Source organism: Condylura cristata, unplaced genomic scaffold, assembly GCF_000260355.1.
Source record: "Condylura cristata isolate star-nosed mole 26May11 unplaced genomic scaffold, ConCri1.0 scaffold00017, whole genome shotgun sequence".
NCBI lineage: Eukaryota > Metazoa > Chordata > Mammalia > Eulipotyphla > Talpidae > Condylura > Condylura cristata.
In genome coordinates, this window is record NW_004567118.1 from 27,095,279 (window position 1) to 27,112,814 (window position 17,536).

Genomic DNA, 17,536 nt, shown 5'->3' on the forward strand with positions numbered 1-17,536 from the left:
TGTTCTCTGCCAGATAAATATCAATTATCTCCATCTCATAGGTGAGAAAACTGAGGAACAGGTACAAGTTACGTTAATTTATGCAAATAATGTTGAGCACATATGTTACATGCATAGTGCCGACCTATGCAGATACAGAACACAGTGTAGTTAAGTAAAGCTTTAACTGTCCCCCAAATCCAGGTTCACAAATATTGTTAGACTATAGCTACATTTCAGGCTCAGTTGTCACAGAGGTAAACAAATGGTCACATAGCTCTGTGGTTACCAGGTAACTCATCCCATCCCACCCCCACCTCAAGTTGTTCTTTTCTAGCACGAGAGACTTGCAGTCCATGATTGAACATCTGCCACTGTTCACTCTGGGATGCTCCCCTTGCCTCTCAGAACAGGAGCCCAACAGTCAACCATGGTTACCCAGTGTACCACCCTTGTACCTCTACCCCCTTCTCTCTTTCTCCCACAAAACATATAACTTATAGATTTTACATCCCATCCTTGAGTGGAAGCAAGGAGGTATCTCAAGCTACCTAAGGGAAGCCCCAAACCCATTCCATACTCACTCAGTCCTTCCTGGAGCCTAATTACAGAGTCAAGGGCCATTAATAGGATTGGATTCCCATGGTTTTGGGGTGCTAGAGTCTCTGCAAGAGGTTGACATTATTTCTACAGTAAGACTGAGCAGGTTTTAGTCACCCTCGGCCCATTACCTTAAGCTTGTTCCAAAACACTTCCACTCAAAGCTTGGGTACGTTGGAGCATCTCTTTGTAGTTAGACTAACAAAACCCAAAGTGAAACAACAATAACAAAACAATGAAAAAGCCACTGACCAGCCCTGGGGCATTCTCTCCCAGGTGTGATGGACCACTACCTGGTCATGCATCAGCTGCGCTGTAACGGGGTCCTCGAGGGCATCCGGATTTGCAGGAAAGGATTCCCCAGCCGAATCCTCTATGCAGACTTCAAGCAACGGTAAGTCAGCTTGTCTTGGCATCTGTCTCCTCCTGAAGGCTCTTCTGTATTCCCCAGAGCGCCCCATGAGCTGAGTGTTTGGTGAGCTTGCAAACCTTCCATGGTTTCCATGACTTCTGTCTTTTGCTGGGGTAGGGAGGATGAGCCTCTGCCCATCGGGAGTGTGGCCAGCCCAAAGTGGTGCCAAGGTCAGATCCCAAGTGGCTGTTGCCTGGCTGGACTCCAGACAGGAAGACATGATGGACAGTTGAGGTCAGCTGACCCTTCATTACAAGGACTGTCTTGAATGTTATATGATTTTAACAGCACCTCTGGTCTCTTCCTAAAGTTTCCATTAGTGAACCATTCCCTCTCAAACTATGACAAATAAAACTATCTCTGGATATTGTTGAGTGTCCCCCAAAGACAGAAACTGCTCTCAATTCAGACTTACTGCTCTAGATCACATTTCTTCTCCCCATTGCCATCTGTCCAGGATGGCAAGGAGGAGAACATTCCAGATAGCAGGGGACCATTGGCCTGAAGGTTGTAGCTGACTTCAAGACTCTTTGAAATCAGATTAAAATCCATTTCCTCTACAAGCGAAATTCTAACCATGCACTTGGTTGGGCTTCCTCTCATTACCTTTTTGTCCTCACTGCCATAGCAAAATTTCCTAGAATCAGTCCCTAGATGTCCCCCTCTCCAGACTGGCTGCACAATATTCTGTTTTCTCTTATGGCTGGATCAGGAACAGTTTATAGAAGGTCTGGTCTCAGGCTGGGAGTATTTGGAGAGGGGCTGGTGCCCTTCCTGCATCTTCAGGAAACAGCATAGGTGAAGTTCCCGCTTCTGGGACTGCTCAGAGCAGGTGGGAGCTGAGCCACCTTGTTCCCACCTAGGTACCGGATTCTCAATGCCAGTGCCATCCCGGAAGGGCAGTTCATTGACAGCAAAAATGCCTCTGAGAAGCTTCTGAACTCCATCGACGTGGACCAAGAGCAGTTCAGATTTGGCCATACCAAGGTGAGAACTGGTGATGTTGGGACACTTTCCCACACCCACAGACAAGAGGACATAGACTTCCAGGGACAGTGAGAGACTGAGGAGGACAACTGTAACCAGTCAAAATGTCTGCCGTTAATTCCCATCTACGATAGCACTCTAGACATATTTCACTCCATCCTCCCAAGGGCCTTAGGTGATAAGGGTGGTACTTACCTCATGGGGTGGTGGAGAGGGCTGGGGAAATGGAGGGTGCCAGAGGGCCAGAAGCTGGCTGGAGATCTCAGAAACAGTGAGCAGCAAAGGTCAGACTCCATCCTCACCTAGCTCCAAACTCTGTTTCCAGAAAGGACCAGGTGAGAGTAGGGAATAGGGGAATATCTCCTGCAGATCCTGCTGCCCGCCACGGTGTCCTGTTTCCTGAGGACACTGCAGGACTTAGGGTGCTGTGTCAGTGGGCGTAGGGGACCTGAGGTGGGGCCAGCCTTCTTACTATGCAAGGGAGAAGAGGAGAGAAAGGCAGGGGTGTCTGACCCTCCTAAAATGACCACAGTCACACGCCACTGTCACTTTCTCAACTCTTCTTTGCCTCCTATATGTGAGCTCAGTCAGAATCTGCCCAAGCAGGTGGATGGAAAATGCCTTGGACAAGGAGTAAGAATCTCGGCAGCAACCAAGCGAGTTCTTCTAGCCACCCAATACTGACAAGCCCAGGGAAAGACATTAAAATCAGGATAAAGTGAAAGAGGGTTTGTGAGTTTCTAAGGAGTGGATGAGGGAGCTCAGGCCTAAAGCCCTTCCCCCTAACTGGGAGAGGCAGAGTTTACTGAGGAGGGGGAGAGTCTCAGAGAAATAAGCAGGGTTTTCCAGGAATTGAATCCACGCTTTCTCTTCCAAATTTGGTCTTGACAGAAAATTGTAGCTTAACCTACATCTACCTCAACCTTGGTCTCACCTGACTTTCTATGGTCTTTTTCTAAATGAAGACAGATACTGCAGGAACAAAAAAAAAAATCTGAAAGACTAGATCAGTGGGACCGAAGCAAGGATGAACAGAGCAAGGAAGGACAGTAATGTGTAGTTATTACTGGGTCACTGATGTTCTGAAAATGTAGCCCAGAGGGCCGGGTGGGTGCGCACCGCTCTGAAGGGGGAGGATATGGGTTGGGCAGAGACAAAGTCCCTTGCACGCCCCGGGTTAAATGCTGCTGACGGTGAAACAGGGCTTGTCTCTCCTGGAATACAGGTGTTTTTCAAAGCTGGACTTCTGGGACTTTTGGAGGAAATGAGGGATGAGAAGCTGGTGACCCTGATGACACGCACGCAGGCTGTGTGCCGTGGGTATCTGATGCGGGTAGAGTTTAAGAAGATGACGGAAAGGAGGTGAGGCACCCCCCTCCCCGCTCCACGTCACCAACAGGTACTGGCCAGATCCTGAGCTGAAGGCTCGCTTGGCGTGGATTACAGAAATGAGCCGTGCCCTCCAAGAGTCACAGACGATGACACAGGGCTGCTGCAGGACAAAGGGCAGTGGCCGGGGAGAGGACAGGTCACTGTCTGTGGGTTTCACTCAAGTGTGCAACCGCAAGAACACTTGGGCTCAGAGAGAAGCAGGGAAACAGTTTCTATGCCCACAGGTTATTGCTCTCTCACCCCAGAGAGTGTTCAGAAGTCCCAAACCAAAGGTCGCTTGTTCGCAATGACACCGTCCTGCCAATGAGGGGCTGGAGCTCACGTCAAGCAGCAGGCCAGGGTGCAACTCACTGCCACTGGAGAGCTCATGGGCAGCTCCCCTGGGATGACGCTGCAGCAGCCCCAGCTACCGTCTGAAGGTAGGGACAGAGCTGGGCGCTGCACCTGGCAGCCACGGAGCAAGGAGAGGAGATGCCAGACCATCAGATACTCCTTGGCAGTGGCTCTTTGTGAGTTGCAGCGCCACCCACACACAGCCCCTAAGGCGCCAGCCCCGGGACCTCTGGTGCCCCCTTGTGGTGGCGGCAGGGCAGGCCTGGGAGCGGGAGAGGCTGCCCAGTATCTGCAAAGCTCGTCGGCTTCTTTTCAGAGTTCGGCTACTGGGTGCTGCTTTGTCAGAGGCCAGGAGCAGGGTGGCAGGCATCGGGACCCAAGCTGGCACCTCCCCTGCCTTACATCCTCTTTCAGAGTCCCCCACCCTACTTGATACCTGCTTGACTGGACCATTTTCAATCCTAAGTCAGCGATTGGGCCGTTTTGGCCCAATCAGCCCATCTGACACCAAACAATTAACCCGTGAGCTGATGAGCTCTACTGGCTCATTTAGCTTGCACCTCACTGATCCGCTCTGTGATCCAGGTGTCAGATATCAACAGGCTGGTGCCAGGCCCTATGCCCGTACCTCCCGGTACCTATCCTGGAGGCTTCAGCACAGCCTGGGTGGTGCCCTCAGCACCAGTGAGGAGACACCCTCTGGTCTCCAAGCTCGAATGGGCTGGTGCCCCGGGTAGGGTCAACTTCAGGCTGTGCAGGGGGAAACCGCCATGGGCTTTCTGACGGCCGCCCATCTGCGCCAGCAGTGGGAGAAAGAGCCACACTGCAGAGCCCTGGTTTCAATAAGTGGGCAGCAGACAGATGATGCTGCGCTAATTGTAATGCCTGCAACAAGCACACTATTTAGGGCAATGGGGGACAAAAACAAGGCATAGAAATGAAAAAAAAAATCCTCAAGAAGGGAAAATAGCGGCAAATCGTCAGGAACGCATGAATGACAGGAAACTGGAGGAAGAGGAGCTGGTGCAGGAGTCCCCGGCTGCGGGCAACAATCAGAATTGGGCCGATAGATCCAGCCTACGAGAGCAAGAGGCAGGTGGACAACCAGAGGGCTAAAGAAGGGTCTTGGTCCAACATTTGCACCAGAAGGAGCCCAAATGTCAAAGTGAAACAGGACAGCTGTTTCGTGGCAGAATCAAAGGCAGGATGGATTTCAAAAAGATGAGAAGTAGCAGCACCACCTACCATGGGGAAAATGCACATCAGAGCTGCAAGGCACTTGCTTCTGGACTTTCTGAGACAGGCCATTCTCACAGGTGTGCAGAAGTGTACTGATCAGTGTTCATCTTGTATCAGTTCCACTTCTGCACTGGCAAGAGGTGGCTGCTCCAAGCCCGCCTGCTGTGTCCATGCAGGCATGCAGGCCTCTTTTTCTTTTTTTTAAAGATTTATTTATTTAGACATACAGAGCTAGAGTACAGGCTAGAGGTGCAGGGGTGGTGAGAGGCTTCACCAGAGACACAGTGAAGGGCAGAACAGGCAGATCAACAAAGTACACTGCTGAAGGGAGCAGCAGGCGGGTCAGGAGAGGTCTGCCCACCATGTGGTCACTTCCGGGGCAGGCGGGATTTGAACTCGCACAGAAGCAGCTGCGGTGGCTTGCAGTGCCATGCAGGCCTCTCTTTTAACAAACCTGCCGCCCCCTTCGGGCAGCTTTGTTTTGGAGGGCTTTCTAACTTGGGGCCCCAGTTTGCATCAGTTATCAGTTGGGGTATCTGGTCACAGCACTGGCCTTTGACGCAGAAGCATGTCCTGGCGTCTGCTTCTGCATTCCCGGAGCTGCACTGGTTTTTCCTGGTCTTCTCCCCAAGGCAACTTTATCTATTCAAACCTGCCTGCTGGGTAAGGAGTGGGGGCTTAGTTTTTAACTTTACTGTACCCCAACAACCTCCCAACGTTGGCCCGCTCTATTTCTTTTGCCCCTCATTTTCAGAACCTTCTCTGGAGCCCAGAAGATCTGAAAGACTTGGCTATAGATTCCCTCCCACCTAGCTAGGAATGGGGCCCCGGGCCCCTGGGGGTAAGTTAAGGGTAACACTGGGCAGTGCTGTGGTTCATTAATCCAGGCTTACCGGATGTGCAGGGACTCCATCTTCTGCATCCAGTACAACATCCGCTCTTTTATGAACGTCAAGCACTGGCCATGGATGAATCTGTTCTTCAAAATCAAGCCCCTGCTGAAGAGCGCAGAGGCGGAGAAGGAAATCGCCACCATGAAGGAAGACTTTGAGAGGGCCAAGGAAGAACTGGCCAGATCTGAGGCTCGCCGGAAGGAACTGGAGGAGAAAATGGTGACCCTGCTGCAGGAAAAGAATGACCTCCAGTTGCAGGTGCAATCTGTAAGTATCTTCCTCCCTAGAGCAGAGAGCAACCTGTGGCCAGCCCTTACGAGATCATTCAAGAGCCGGTGCTGCCACCTAGTGGTGAAATGGGTATTGCAACACCATGCCGCCCGTGACAGGAGGGCCTGGCTCAGGGGAGGCAAATGCCTGTGCCGGATATTCTGACTGCACTGATTTCTCTGTCTTCCACAAGGAGGCGGATTATTCGCTGTGGCAGGAGTGATATATGTTGTCACCACAGTAATAATTTAAAAAAAAACCTGTTAGGGGGCCCTCCCTGATGGCGCAACGGGTTTAAAGCTCAGCACCATGAAGCTCTCCAAAGTCATTGCAGCATGAGTTCAATCCCCTGCCAGGGAGCTGACCCACATGGCGTGGCAGACCTCTCCTGACCCGCCCGCTGCTCCCCTCAGCAGTGTACTTCAGTCCATCTGCCTGTTCTGACCCCCACTCTGTCTCTGGTGAATCCTCTCACCCCCTGCATCTCTGGCCTGTATCCCAGTTACCCCAGTTCTTGTATGCATAAATAGATAAATCTATTTTTTTAAAGCTGTCAGGGATGCACCATGTCTTTTAAAATTCATGTAAGTAAAAGTAAATTACTAAAATTCAGTGGCTTTATTCAAAATAGAAAGAGAAATTTTCTGTGGGTGATTTTCAGTAAATTATTATACTAAAATACTTTAAAATATGCATTTTATCAAAGAAATTTGAAAAGTAATGCCAATACAGAACATACATTTTATAGTGTACTCCCTAAAGCTTGTAGCACTCACCCTTTTAAAAAAATTCTCACTGTACGAGAAACATTTTTACCTTTTTAAAAAGATTTACTTATTTATTTATACATGCATACATACATTCATACATATATAAATATATACATATAGAACTGGGATATAGGACAGAGGTGCAGGAATGGGGGGAGGGTGAGAGGATTGGCCAGAGACAGAGTAGGGAGCAGAACAGGCAGATGTACTGAAATACACTGCTGAGGGAAGAGGCAGGCAGGAAGGAGAGGTCTGCCGCGCCATGTGGGTCAGATCCTGGCTGGGGATCAAACATGCTGCAGTGGCTGTGGTTAGCTTCATGGTGCTGTGCTTTAACCCGTTGCGCCACCAGGGAGGGCCCCATTTTTATCTTTTGCCTTACACACAAAGCGTTCCCTTGCCTGTTTTTCTTTCCCAATCACTGCAGTGCAGTTTTTAGCAGCAATTCAGCATGAAGAGAACAAGTTTTATACCCAGGTCTCAGGTTCTATATCCCAATTCCTTCACTTGCCAGCAGTGTGACCTCAAGCAAATTACTTAACTCTCTCTGTGCCTCTGTTTCCTCATCTGTAAAATGGGCATAGTAATACTAACTGCTGCACAGGGTTCTGGGGAGACTCAGGTAGGTTCACAAGTGTAAAGTGCCTGGCATCTAGCACCTGTTCAAAAAATATTGATGTTATTCTTGTCGGTCTCTTTTCATTATTACCTCGAAATGTCTGTCCAGCATTATAATGCTCTTGGATGAGAAATGTAACTCAAGTAATTTTAAGACATAATTAGCCAATGTTGGCCTGTCTAAGAGATTCATTACAGTATTGCAAATTCTGGGATATGTATTTATTGAATTAATTATTTTTGTCTACTTTAAATTTTCTGTCCCAGGAGGCAGGGCTATAGAGACACTAGCAGAACATTTCTGTTGAGAACTAAGAGGTAGTCATGTTTTGGAAATAAGTACGCTTGTAAAAAAGTACTTGAGTCATTTTTTAAAAAGATTTATTTATTCATGCACACAGAACTGGGGTACAGGCCAGAGGTGTAGGGGCAAGGAGAGGCTTCACCAGAGACAGAGTGGGGAGCAGAACAGGCAGATCGACAAAGTACACTGCTGAGAGAGCAGCAGGTGAGGCAGGAGAGGACTCCTGCACCATATGGATCACCTCTGGGGCTGGGGATTGAAATTGCACTGAGGTGGCTGCAGCTAGCTTGCAGTGCTGTATCCTAACCTGTTGTGCCACCAGGGAGGGCCTATTTTTTAACTGGTGACAGAAGAAATAGAGGTGTTCAGGTGTCCAAATTTCAAAAATTTTCAGAGGCTTCATGAAATGCATGAAGCCTTTTGTATGAAATTGGTTTAGTAGAATTTTATTAGGTGGATGGTGCCCTTGGTGGTTAACAAATAATTATGCATGATGTGTGCATACACTCAGTGTATACACAGATGTGTGCCCATGACTCATCTCCTGGCTTAGATTTTGATGACAGGCTTTTGGAGAACAAATCCCTTTCCTTCCAAGTTTTTTCAAGAGACTGATGGAAACTTTAATGTCCTGTTTTGTTTTGTTTTCAGGAAACAGAAAACCTGATGGATGCTGAGGAGCGGTGTGAGGGGCTGATCAAAAGCAAGATTCAACTGGAAGCCAAAGTCAAGGAGCTGAATGAGAGACTGGAAGAGGAGGAAGAAATGAATGCTGAACTGGTTGCCAAAAAGAGGAACCTGGAAGATAAATGCTCCTCTCTCAAAAGAGACATCGATGACCTAGAGCTGACCCTGACGAAAGTGGAAAAGGAGAAGCATGCCACGGAGAACAAGGTGGGCACCCCAGGGATCCACTATGGTGTTCTAAGGGGTCCTTATTCTCTGTCTGTGAGGAGATCAATATGGGCAGGAGCCCCATTATTTCTGTTCCTCGGTCTATAGACCAAAGGTTATAGACCAATTCTCCCTAGGTTCATGGAGACACATATGGCCCTGGAGGCAGCATCAGGGTCTATGCTGGGGGGTTAGAGAGGTGAGGGGTAGAGGAGGCACCCCAGACTATACCACAGACACTCAGGAGCAATAGGCTTCTGCACACAGGGCAACAGGATGATCGTAGACACCCTTGTGTTGATAGGAAAAGTAAGAAAATGAAATACACAGCAGGACACCATTTGTGTAGACTAAAGTGACACATACTACAAGCTGATACACATTTACAAAAAATACGAAAAATAAATGGAAAACACAGTTCAGGGTTTACCTTCATTTAATGGTTGCCAGTAACGTAGAAGAAGGGATGAGGTGGGCCAGGTGTAATGACACAGAGCCAGTGTTGGACAGATGTTGGGGAGTAGTGGAGAGAGACAATAGGGAGGGGTGGAGACTATGACAAACCAGAGCGCACTTGCCCTGTCTGCAGGTGGCAACCATGATTCAGCTCCAACCAAGAATTGCCAAGTAGGAAATTAATGCAGGATTGCCAGAGCTTCTGATTTTCCATTGAGAAAACAGACATATGATTTTATGTCAAATGTCTTTTTTTTTCGGTATTTGTGACATATTTAAAAATCCTAAACTCTATGTGCACTAGAGAAAACATGCCTGTAGCCAGAGTCAGCCCATGCATCAGGGAGTAGCAACCACGATTTAGAAGAGTATAATGTGAGAAATGGTTTAATTTAATGCCTTAAAACTCCATGTTTTGTGCCTCCATCCTGCTTCCCAATAGCACAGGACTCTTCATTTGGACTTTCTTGTGTGGCATTCCATGCATCTTCCCTGTCTTGCCTCATTCTAAACCCCTATCAGCCAACTAAGTAGACCATTTTCCATGGCTATGTTTTAAGTAAATATAATTTGATGCATTACTTCCAGAGGTAACAAATTCTTATTTATCAGTATCCTTGCTTGTAAGCTATAAAGCCTTGTTTAAGGGATAATCCTAATGTGGGGATACGAGAAACTGTGAGAGAAGAGTGAGGAAGATAAATAACTGAGAGACTGCCAATTCCAGGAAGATGCAACCAACACAGTAAGATTGAGGGGAGAGGAGGCAGCAAGGAAACAATGGCTAGGAAAGAAAATAAGTAACCCCTGTTGGAAGCTTCTGGTTGGATAGTTTGCATGAGTTTGAATATTTGATTGGTATTAATATTCCTCTAGGTAAAGAATCTTTCCGAAGAAATGACAGTGCTTGAAGAAAACATTTCCAAATTGACCAAAGAGAAGAAATCTCTGCAGGAGGCCCATCAGCAAACACTGGACGATCTGCAAGTTGAAGAAGACAAAGTCAATGGTCTAATAAAAATAAATGTCAAGTTGGAGCAGCAAACAGATGATGTGAGGATATTTTAGTATTATGCTTTTGCATGTATTGCTTGCAGAAGCAAAGGCAAGAGAGGCTCTCACTAGAACACAGGAGTTAAGTTCTCAGACTCTGGAATTAGAATCCCTGAGCTGAGCCCCAGATTGAGTCTGGAATGCTAACAAGCCAAGCCACACTTAACCTCATCGAGTCAGGTTCCACCTTGTGCAAAAGATCCAACCAGCTCTATCTCCCAAGGCTTCCAGGGAAAACTTGCACATGAAGAATACTCAGTAACATCCTTGCACTCATAGGAGATACAGCAGCACCCAGTTGTAGGCCCTGTGGACCCCCTAAGCTGCAGTCCTCTCCTCACATGTGTTCTACTTGTGGCCATGAATATTATTCTTTTTGCTCTTGAAATAAGAGCCAGGTTTGAAGTTTTCTGGTTTCATTCTTCCCTGAAGATAGAACCTTGCTAGAGGCCTCTAATTTTCCTGAGGCCAGAGCAGGGTGCAGAAAGGCACCCCTTTCCCCGTACTTACATGTGTGTGCACACACAGGCACACTAATTCTCTGCCTAGATTGCCTCACGTTGCAGGGTGTAAACAGAGGAGTGGTGTGCAATCTAGACCTTCACAGGCACAGTGTGGACAGCCCACAATGGCTGGGCAGGAACAGGTTCCAGGCACCACATTTCTACAGGGAGCGTGACTCTGGACAGGCCAGGTGGGAGTCAAGTGTAAGAGCCCCAAGGGAACCAGCTTCTAGGGGTATCCTCCTTTTCTGGAGGATAGAGGGGGAAGCTTGTTCCTTCCAGGAGCCAGAGGTGGCCAGCCCAGCCCATGCAGGGAGCCAAAGAAGTCCCAGGCATAGCTGGGCCCGCACGGTTGAAGGGGACAACTTCTAGTTCCCAGCAGGGCCTCACACTTTCCAACTGTGTCTTTCCAGCTTGAGGGCAGCTTGGAGCAGGAGAAGAAACTCAGGACAGAGCTGGATAGAGTGAAAAGGAAACTGGAAGGAGACCTGAAAATGTCTCAGGAATCCATTATGGATCTAGAAAATGACAAGCAGCAAGTTGAGGAGAAGTTGAAGAAGTGAGTGTTTCACTGCTCACCTCTGTGTTTAAGCCTGAAAGCTAATTTTCCCTTTTAAAAGGCTCATGGTTCATGTCATTAAAGAATATTCACCTATTTCCAGGAAGGAGTTTGAAATCAGCCAGCTACAGGCCAAAATTGATGACGAACAAGTCCAAAGTTTGCAGTTACAGAAGAAGATTAAAGAACTGCAGGTAGGGGTCAGCCCTTGCCTGCACTCAGTTCCCCTCCCCCGGCCCTGTCCAGTCTTTCTTCCTCTGTTCATTCAATGCTTGTCACGAAGTGCCCTCCCCTTGTGCTGGACAGAACACCCTGTCCTTCCCTTTCTGTTGAAGCTAGTATTTCAATTTTTGAAGCAGCATATAGATTTCCTTGAAAATAAAGTACCAATAGTAAGTACAAATACAGATAGATACAAACAGATGTAGATGGAAATAGATGTTATCAAATATACACAAAATATAAGGAACAAGACAAAAATATATACATGAAAAATATACACCTTATCAATGTAAAGGAACAGGAACACTATACTCTGTATGTTTTTGTTTTTGTTTTTTTTTTAATTATTTATTTGTACAGAACTGGGGTACAGGCCAGAGGCTCAGGGGCAGTGAGAGGCTTCACCAGAGACAGAGTGGGGAGCAGAACAGGCAGATCGACGCAGTACACTGCTGAAGGGAGCAGCGGGCGGGTCAGGAGAGGTCTGCCACGCCATGTGGTCACCTCCGGGGCAGGCGGGAATCGAGCTCATGCGCAAGTGGCTTTAGCTTCTCAGTGCAGTGCTTTAACCTGCTTCGCCACCAGGGAGGGCCTTACTCTGTATGTTTTTTAAGCTTAAATGTCTCCTACTGAGATATTCTGTAACATGGTCCTCCTAGTAGCTAGCCCTCTGCAGAACCTCTCCGTGACAGGGCTACAATGGCTTCTGGACTTCTGGAGCGTGGCTCTCTCACGGTTGATATGGCCATTCCCCCACTGATGGACTGTTAGGTTGCCCCTCCTCCTTCACTAGCCTGCCCCTTCAACATGGGCTGCTTCCCCTACAAACTGCTTGACACAACCCCCCTTGCAGGCCCGCACTGAGGAGTTGGAGGAGGAAATCGAGGCAGAGCGCGCCTCCAGGGCCAAAGCAGAGAAGCAGCGCTCTGACCTCTCCCGGGAACTGGAGGAGATCAGCGAGCGGCTGGAAGAGGCCAGTGGGGCGACTTCAGCTCAGATTGAGATGAACAAGAAGCGGGAGGCCGAGTTCCAGAAAATGCGCCGGGACCTGGAGGAGGCCACCCTGCAGCACGAAGCCACGACTGCGGCTCTGCGGAAAAAGCACGCGGACAGCGTGGCCGAGCTCGGGGAGCAGATTGACAACCTGCAGAGGGTCAAGCAGAAGCTGGAGAAGGAGAAGAGCGAGCTGAAGATGGAGGTCGATGACATGGTCAGCAACATTGAGACGGTTTCCAAGTCAAAGGTACCCGAGCCTTCTCTCTTGGCAAAGGCGAGGCTGCTATGCAGTTGCCCCGGGGGCATGAATAACTCTTATCCCCTAAGTCACTGCTAGTTCTAAGCTTAAACCCTCTTCTGTCTGCTCCCAACTCCCCAAATTCATTCAAATCACTCATGCTTGATCGAATGCTATGCTGTCATTAGATTTCTTAACTTTCTAGAGTCTCAGAAAGCTTTCTTCCCTGGCATTTTCTAGAACTGAATTGTGGATGGAGTACACTGAATGAGTTTGCTGGTCTTTCTGAGCCGTGGGAGGCATTGGAAGCCTCAGGAGGGGAGGGATTCTTTAAGAAAATGCATGTGAAATTGTGAATACTATGCTAAGTATGAATAAATATTTATTTAGAATAGGAAAACAAGTCACAAAATACTGGCGCCTTGGAAATTCAGTCTCTGTCTTCTGAAACCACTTGAGATAATTTTCCAGAAAGACATTTTGCTGTGACTGGTTCCCTTCCCTGTCCGGCACCTTCTGCAGATCCCTGCTCAGTGGGGCCCATGCACGTGAGAACCTTGAAGCTCACACCTCACCCACTTTGTGGAGCACCAGCCTCTGTGGAGAACTTCACAGCAAAGCAAAATGCTCCCAGATTCAAAAAGTTGCCCACAGCCCATAGTGCTCATATCTGTGCTTGGGGTTCTCATTGGGGTGGCAAGAAGTGCTGACCTCAGATATGAGGCTATGAGTTTGTATGAGAAGGGTTGCCCAGAAGGTCAAGGTGTCTGTGGGGGAAAGCAATAAGAGATGACCCAGAGAATTAAATGGGTCTTCATGGAATTTTTGCCAGCCTTGTTTAGGGTCTGAGCTCACCCCAGCCTGTGCCTTTTTTTTTTCTTCCTCACTCTCAGCTATTACTCCTCACATCCTAACTCCTTTCTCTCTTTTCCCTGCTTTCTCCTTGTCTATCTGTCTTGGCTTTTTCCTTCCTCTAAGAAGTTGTGTCTGTATGGATAGACTCTCCCACTTTCCCTTCCAGGAAGAAAGCCTGGCCAGGTTGCAAGGCTGAGCGAACTAGAAGAATCTCCAGCACCAGCCTCCCACATTAGCTATGGCTCAACCCAATCCGTCAGCAGCCTCCCTGTCTCCATCATTGCTTCCTACTCTCTATTGTCATTTTTAAAACCCAGTGGTAAAAAGCACTTACTACGTCCTCTTGTTTACAAAGTTGCTGTATTCTTTGGTTTTCCTCCTAGTGAGACACTACCCTTTTTCAACTGCCCTAGATTGAATTCTTTCATGTCTGAGTGACCGTCTCAAAGATATTCCATACTTTTGGAGAACCTCCTTGGAATCTAATATTCTTGCCTTTTCTGCTGGCATTGCCTGTTTCACATCTTAAGGGAAAAGTGTGTTTGACATATTTGCTTTATGTTATATGAGGTGGAGGAGGATGAAGGGTCTACAACATGATGAGGTTTTTATTATTATTATTTTTGAAGATTTATTTATTTGTGCATACAGAACTGGGGCACAGGCCAGAGGTGCAGGGGCAGTGAGAGGATTCACCAGAGACAGAGTGGGGAGCAGAACAGACCGACTGACGAAGTACACTGCTGAGGGGAGCAGCGGGCGGGTCAGGAGAGGTCTGCGGCGCCATGTGGTCACCTCTGGGGCAGGGGTCGAACCCATGCTGAAGTGGCTTTAGCTTCTTAGTGCTGCACTTTAATCGTTGCACCACCAGGGAGGGCCATGATGAGGTTTGTAAACGAACATCATGAAAACAGCTAACTAGAGGGGAGGAAGGTGAATACCCCTGTGCCACTCCACCGTGGGGAAGCTTTTGTAAAGTGAAACAGAAGGCTCCATACCATCCCTGAAGTTATTACTTGCACATTATTACTCACATGACAATAGAATTACTTATATTACAAACACTCCCCAGGGCCTTTGAGTCACTTCTCAAAGATTTGTTTACCAATCATGAAATACTTAGAGCATATGCTCTAAGCTACTGGTGATCAAGTAACGATCATTAACCAAAATAAAACTAGTCTGAAATGATTGTGATTATTTATTTACTTATTTTTGCTTGACAGTATTTTATGGAATTTTATTTTATTTGCTTTCTTACATTGTTGTTTATTTTTATACAGTATTTGCTATCTCCCCACAGGCGTGGTCCCTATAACTTTCCCACCACCACAGCACCCGTGAGCATCACCATAGTTCCTTGTGCTCTCCCCTCCCTGCTCTACTCCTCTCCCTACCTCTCCCCTGCTGTATGCCTCAGACCATGACCTACCTACAAGTTTTATATTTTTCCTGACCCTTCATTCAGTTTCCCTATATTCCACCTATAAGTAAAACCATTTGATATATTTCATTTTTAAACTGACTTTTCTGTGGTCTCTATTTTTATTGTCTCTGACAAGGAGCTAAACTATCTAAATATTCAGTTTAGTTCAGGACACCAGGAACCCATTTTTCCCATTCATGTCTACTTTGTTTTAAAAGAGTAACATGGAAAGAGTGTGCCGGACTGTGGAAGACCAATTTAATGAAATCAAAGTCAAGGATGAGCAACAGACACAGTTAATCCATGATCTGAACATGCAAAAGGCAAGACTGCAGACCCAAAATGGTGAGGCTGGGGCAGGGTGCTGGGTCCAGCTGGGCCATAGGGCAGCAGGAGGGTGGGGAGAGGTCAGTCACACTGACACAGGGCCCTTCTGTTCTCTAGGGGAGCTGAGCCACCAGTTGGAAGAGAAGGAGTCCCTGGTTTCACAGCTAACCAAAAGCAAGCAGGTCCTCACCCAACAGCTGGAGGAACTTAAGAGGCAACTGGAAGAAGAAACCAAGGTAACAACTCCCCCTTTTGGCATAGCAGAGTCAGACAGCCCCAAGAAGTCTGGAAGCTGGTTGGAGGCAAGGTGTGAACACAGAAGAGCACTGTGACGTCTGATGCTCTCCTCTCTTCCTTGTAATGTAGCAGGAACCTGCTCTTTGAGGCTAGAGGACTTGGCATTGGAACTCCCTCCTCAGAGCTAGGAAACTGTACTAGGGTGCTGCACCCTCTGGCTTCCTCTGTGCCCCTCCTGGTGACCTGGCAACCTCCCATTTTCTCATCAAGAGTATCACCTCCCATCCCTGCAGCTGCTAAACCTCTGTCTCTGCGTATACTTTCACTCTGCCCAGTGACTCACCCCAGACACCTGACACCCCTTCCTCCTCTTCATTATACTTTGGCTATCTCCTGCAGTAATACCCAATTTTAAGCTCCCCTCCTTGAACAGACAGTCTAGGCTTAGAGACACTGTTGGGGCATAGACATCACCATGAACATGGCCAATACATTCTAAATTTCAACACATAGCTGTGTCTGTTTATAACACAGCTCCTCATTGATCTGTAAACTCCTAAAGGGCAAGAATAATAGTTCCCCACTATGGCAGGAAACAGTAGGTGCAGCGCACAGTCGGACTGTGTATATAGTAGGTGCTTGGTCAGTACAGGAGTCGGGAGCCCAGAAATTTGCTGAAATGGAATTCTAAGGTCACCGTGTACTGTCTAGAGCTTCTAGGGTAATCTTTTGGGACTCTCCCAAGCTCTAGCTATCTCTCCTAAAAAAGAACAAGTGCTCTGTGTGTCTCTGTCTTCCTGTATTATGGTACAGTCTTTGGTGGGCTGGAGGGATGTGATGAGAACCAAGGTCTGAGCAAGCACAAGAAACAAGATCCAGAACAAGGCTGCCTGGGACTAGATATAGCACCTGTTAATGTTTCCATCCTGGGCGAAGTCTTCTTTATTTATGTAGTTAAAAGGATGGAAATGTACAACTGATAACTCTGGGTCAACAAAACTCTTGCTTTGCTGGTGGACCCTGCAAGTGTCTGGTGATCATTGTGGTAAGAGCCACACTGCCTGCCTGAGGCCATGACTGTGAGGAGGGGACCTCTGGGCCGGTCCTCCCCAGCTCAGGAAGAGGAGGCCATGCCATAAACTGCACAGCTCACCTACTGTGGGGACACAGGCCCCTGGTGCCACCAGAGGATGCTTTGAGGTTTTTCCCAGTCACTGCTTTCCATAATATATCAAGTCGTGGCAAAATCATTCTTTTTCTGTCGCCATTCTTCTGACTAAACCAAGGCAACAGGTTTCAGTTCAGAACCCATCCCTCTAGCACTTGCTCATTTTCCTTAATAAACACAAAGTCACAGTGGCAAAGTACCTGCCTTGATGGCGACCACAAGGCTTTGTTTCCATTGCATGTATCTTTCTGGTTACCTTCTCCTTGTGATAGAAAAATAAAATGCCGGTGGTTTCTCTCCTATCAAAAGTGTAAGGGGTCAGAGAAAAAAAAGTTATTGTAATACAGTAAAAGCGAACATCAACTCACAATATAAACCAGAGACATTCTATGGGGGAGGAGAGGGGAACAGGCTGAAAACTGGGCAGAAGGAGCACTTGGGATTATGGTGATGGCACATGGGTGAAGCCCAAATGGCCACAGAAATCTGACCACAGACTTCACTGGCTCAAGCTACCAGGAGGGGAAGGCGAGGAGCAGAAAGCAAAGGGGTGAGGAGTCCAGTGAACTAGGGTAAAGGATTACTGATGCTTTGAGGGTGGGTGTGGAAACATATAGCTAAAGCGGTGCGAACCTGAACCCCTAAACCATATGTAGTGTTGGAAACCAATATCGTCTCACTAAAAAACATAATTTTAAAAATAAATGTATGTATATATAAATTTATAGTAAAAGTCAGCTTTTAAAAAGTTAATTGAGCTAGTAAAGGCCACATGGAAGTGGGTAAGATGGGAAATGCCAGTTTA

The 17,536-nt window shown here is 47.5% G+C and overlaps 1 protein-coding gene across 1 annotated transcript in view; it reads left to right on the forward strand.

Annotated features, from left to right (window-relative positions):
• MYH13 (myosin, heavy chain 13, skeletal muscle) overlaps positions 1-17,536 on the forward strand; it is a 48,555-nt gene that overhangs the window by 18,862 nt on the left and 12,157 nt on the right. The window contains exons 17-27 of the mRNA XM_004685084.2: positions 856-973; positions 1,855-1,978; positions 3,204-3,340; positions 5,847-6,102; positions 8,449-8,691; positions 10,024-10,200; positions 11,117-11,262; positions 11,366-11,456; positions 12,338-12,727; positions 15,218-15,344; positions 15,444-15,562. Of these exons, the coding sequence (XP_004685141.1) occupies positions 856-973; positions 1,855-1,978; positions 3,204-3,340; positions 5,847-6,102; positions 8,449-8,691; positions 10,024-10,200; positions 11,117-11,262; positions 11,366-11,456; positions 12,338-12,727; positions 15,218-15,344; positions 15,444-15,562 (1,928 nt within the window). The remainder of the gene's footprint in view (positions 1-855; positions 974-1,854; positions 1,979-3,203; positions 3,341-5,846; positions 6,103-8,448; positions 8,692-10,023; positions 10,201-11,116; positions 11,263-11,365; positions 11,457-12,337; positions 12,728-15,217; positions 15,345-15,443; positions 15,563-17,536) is intronic.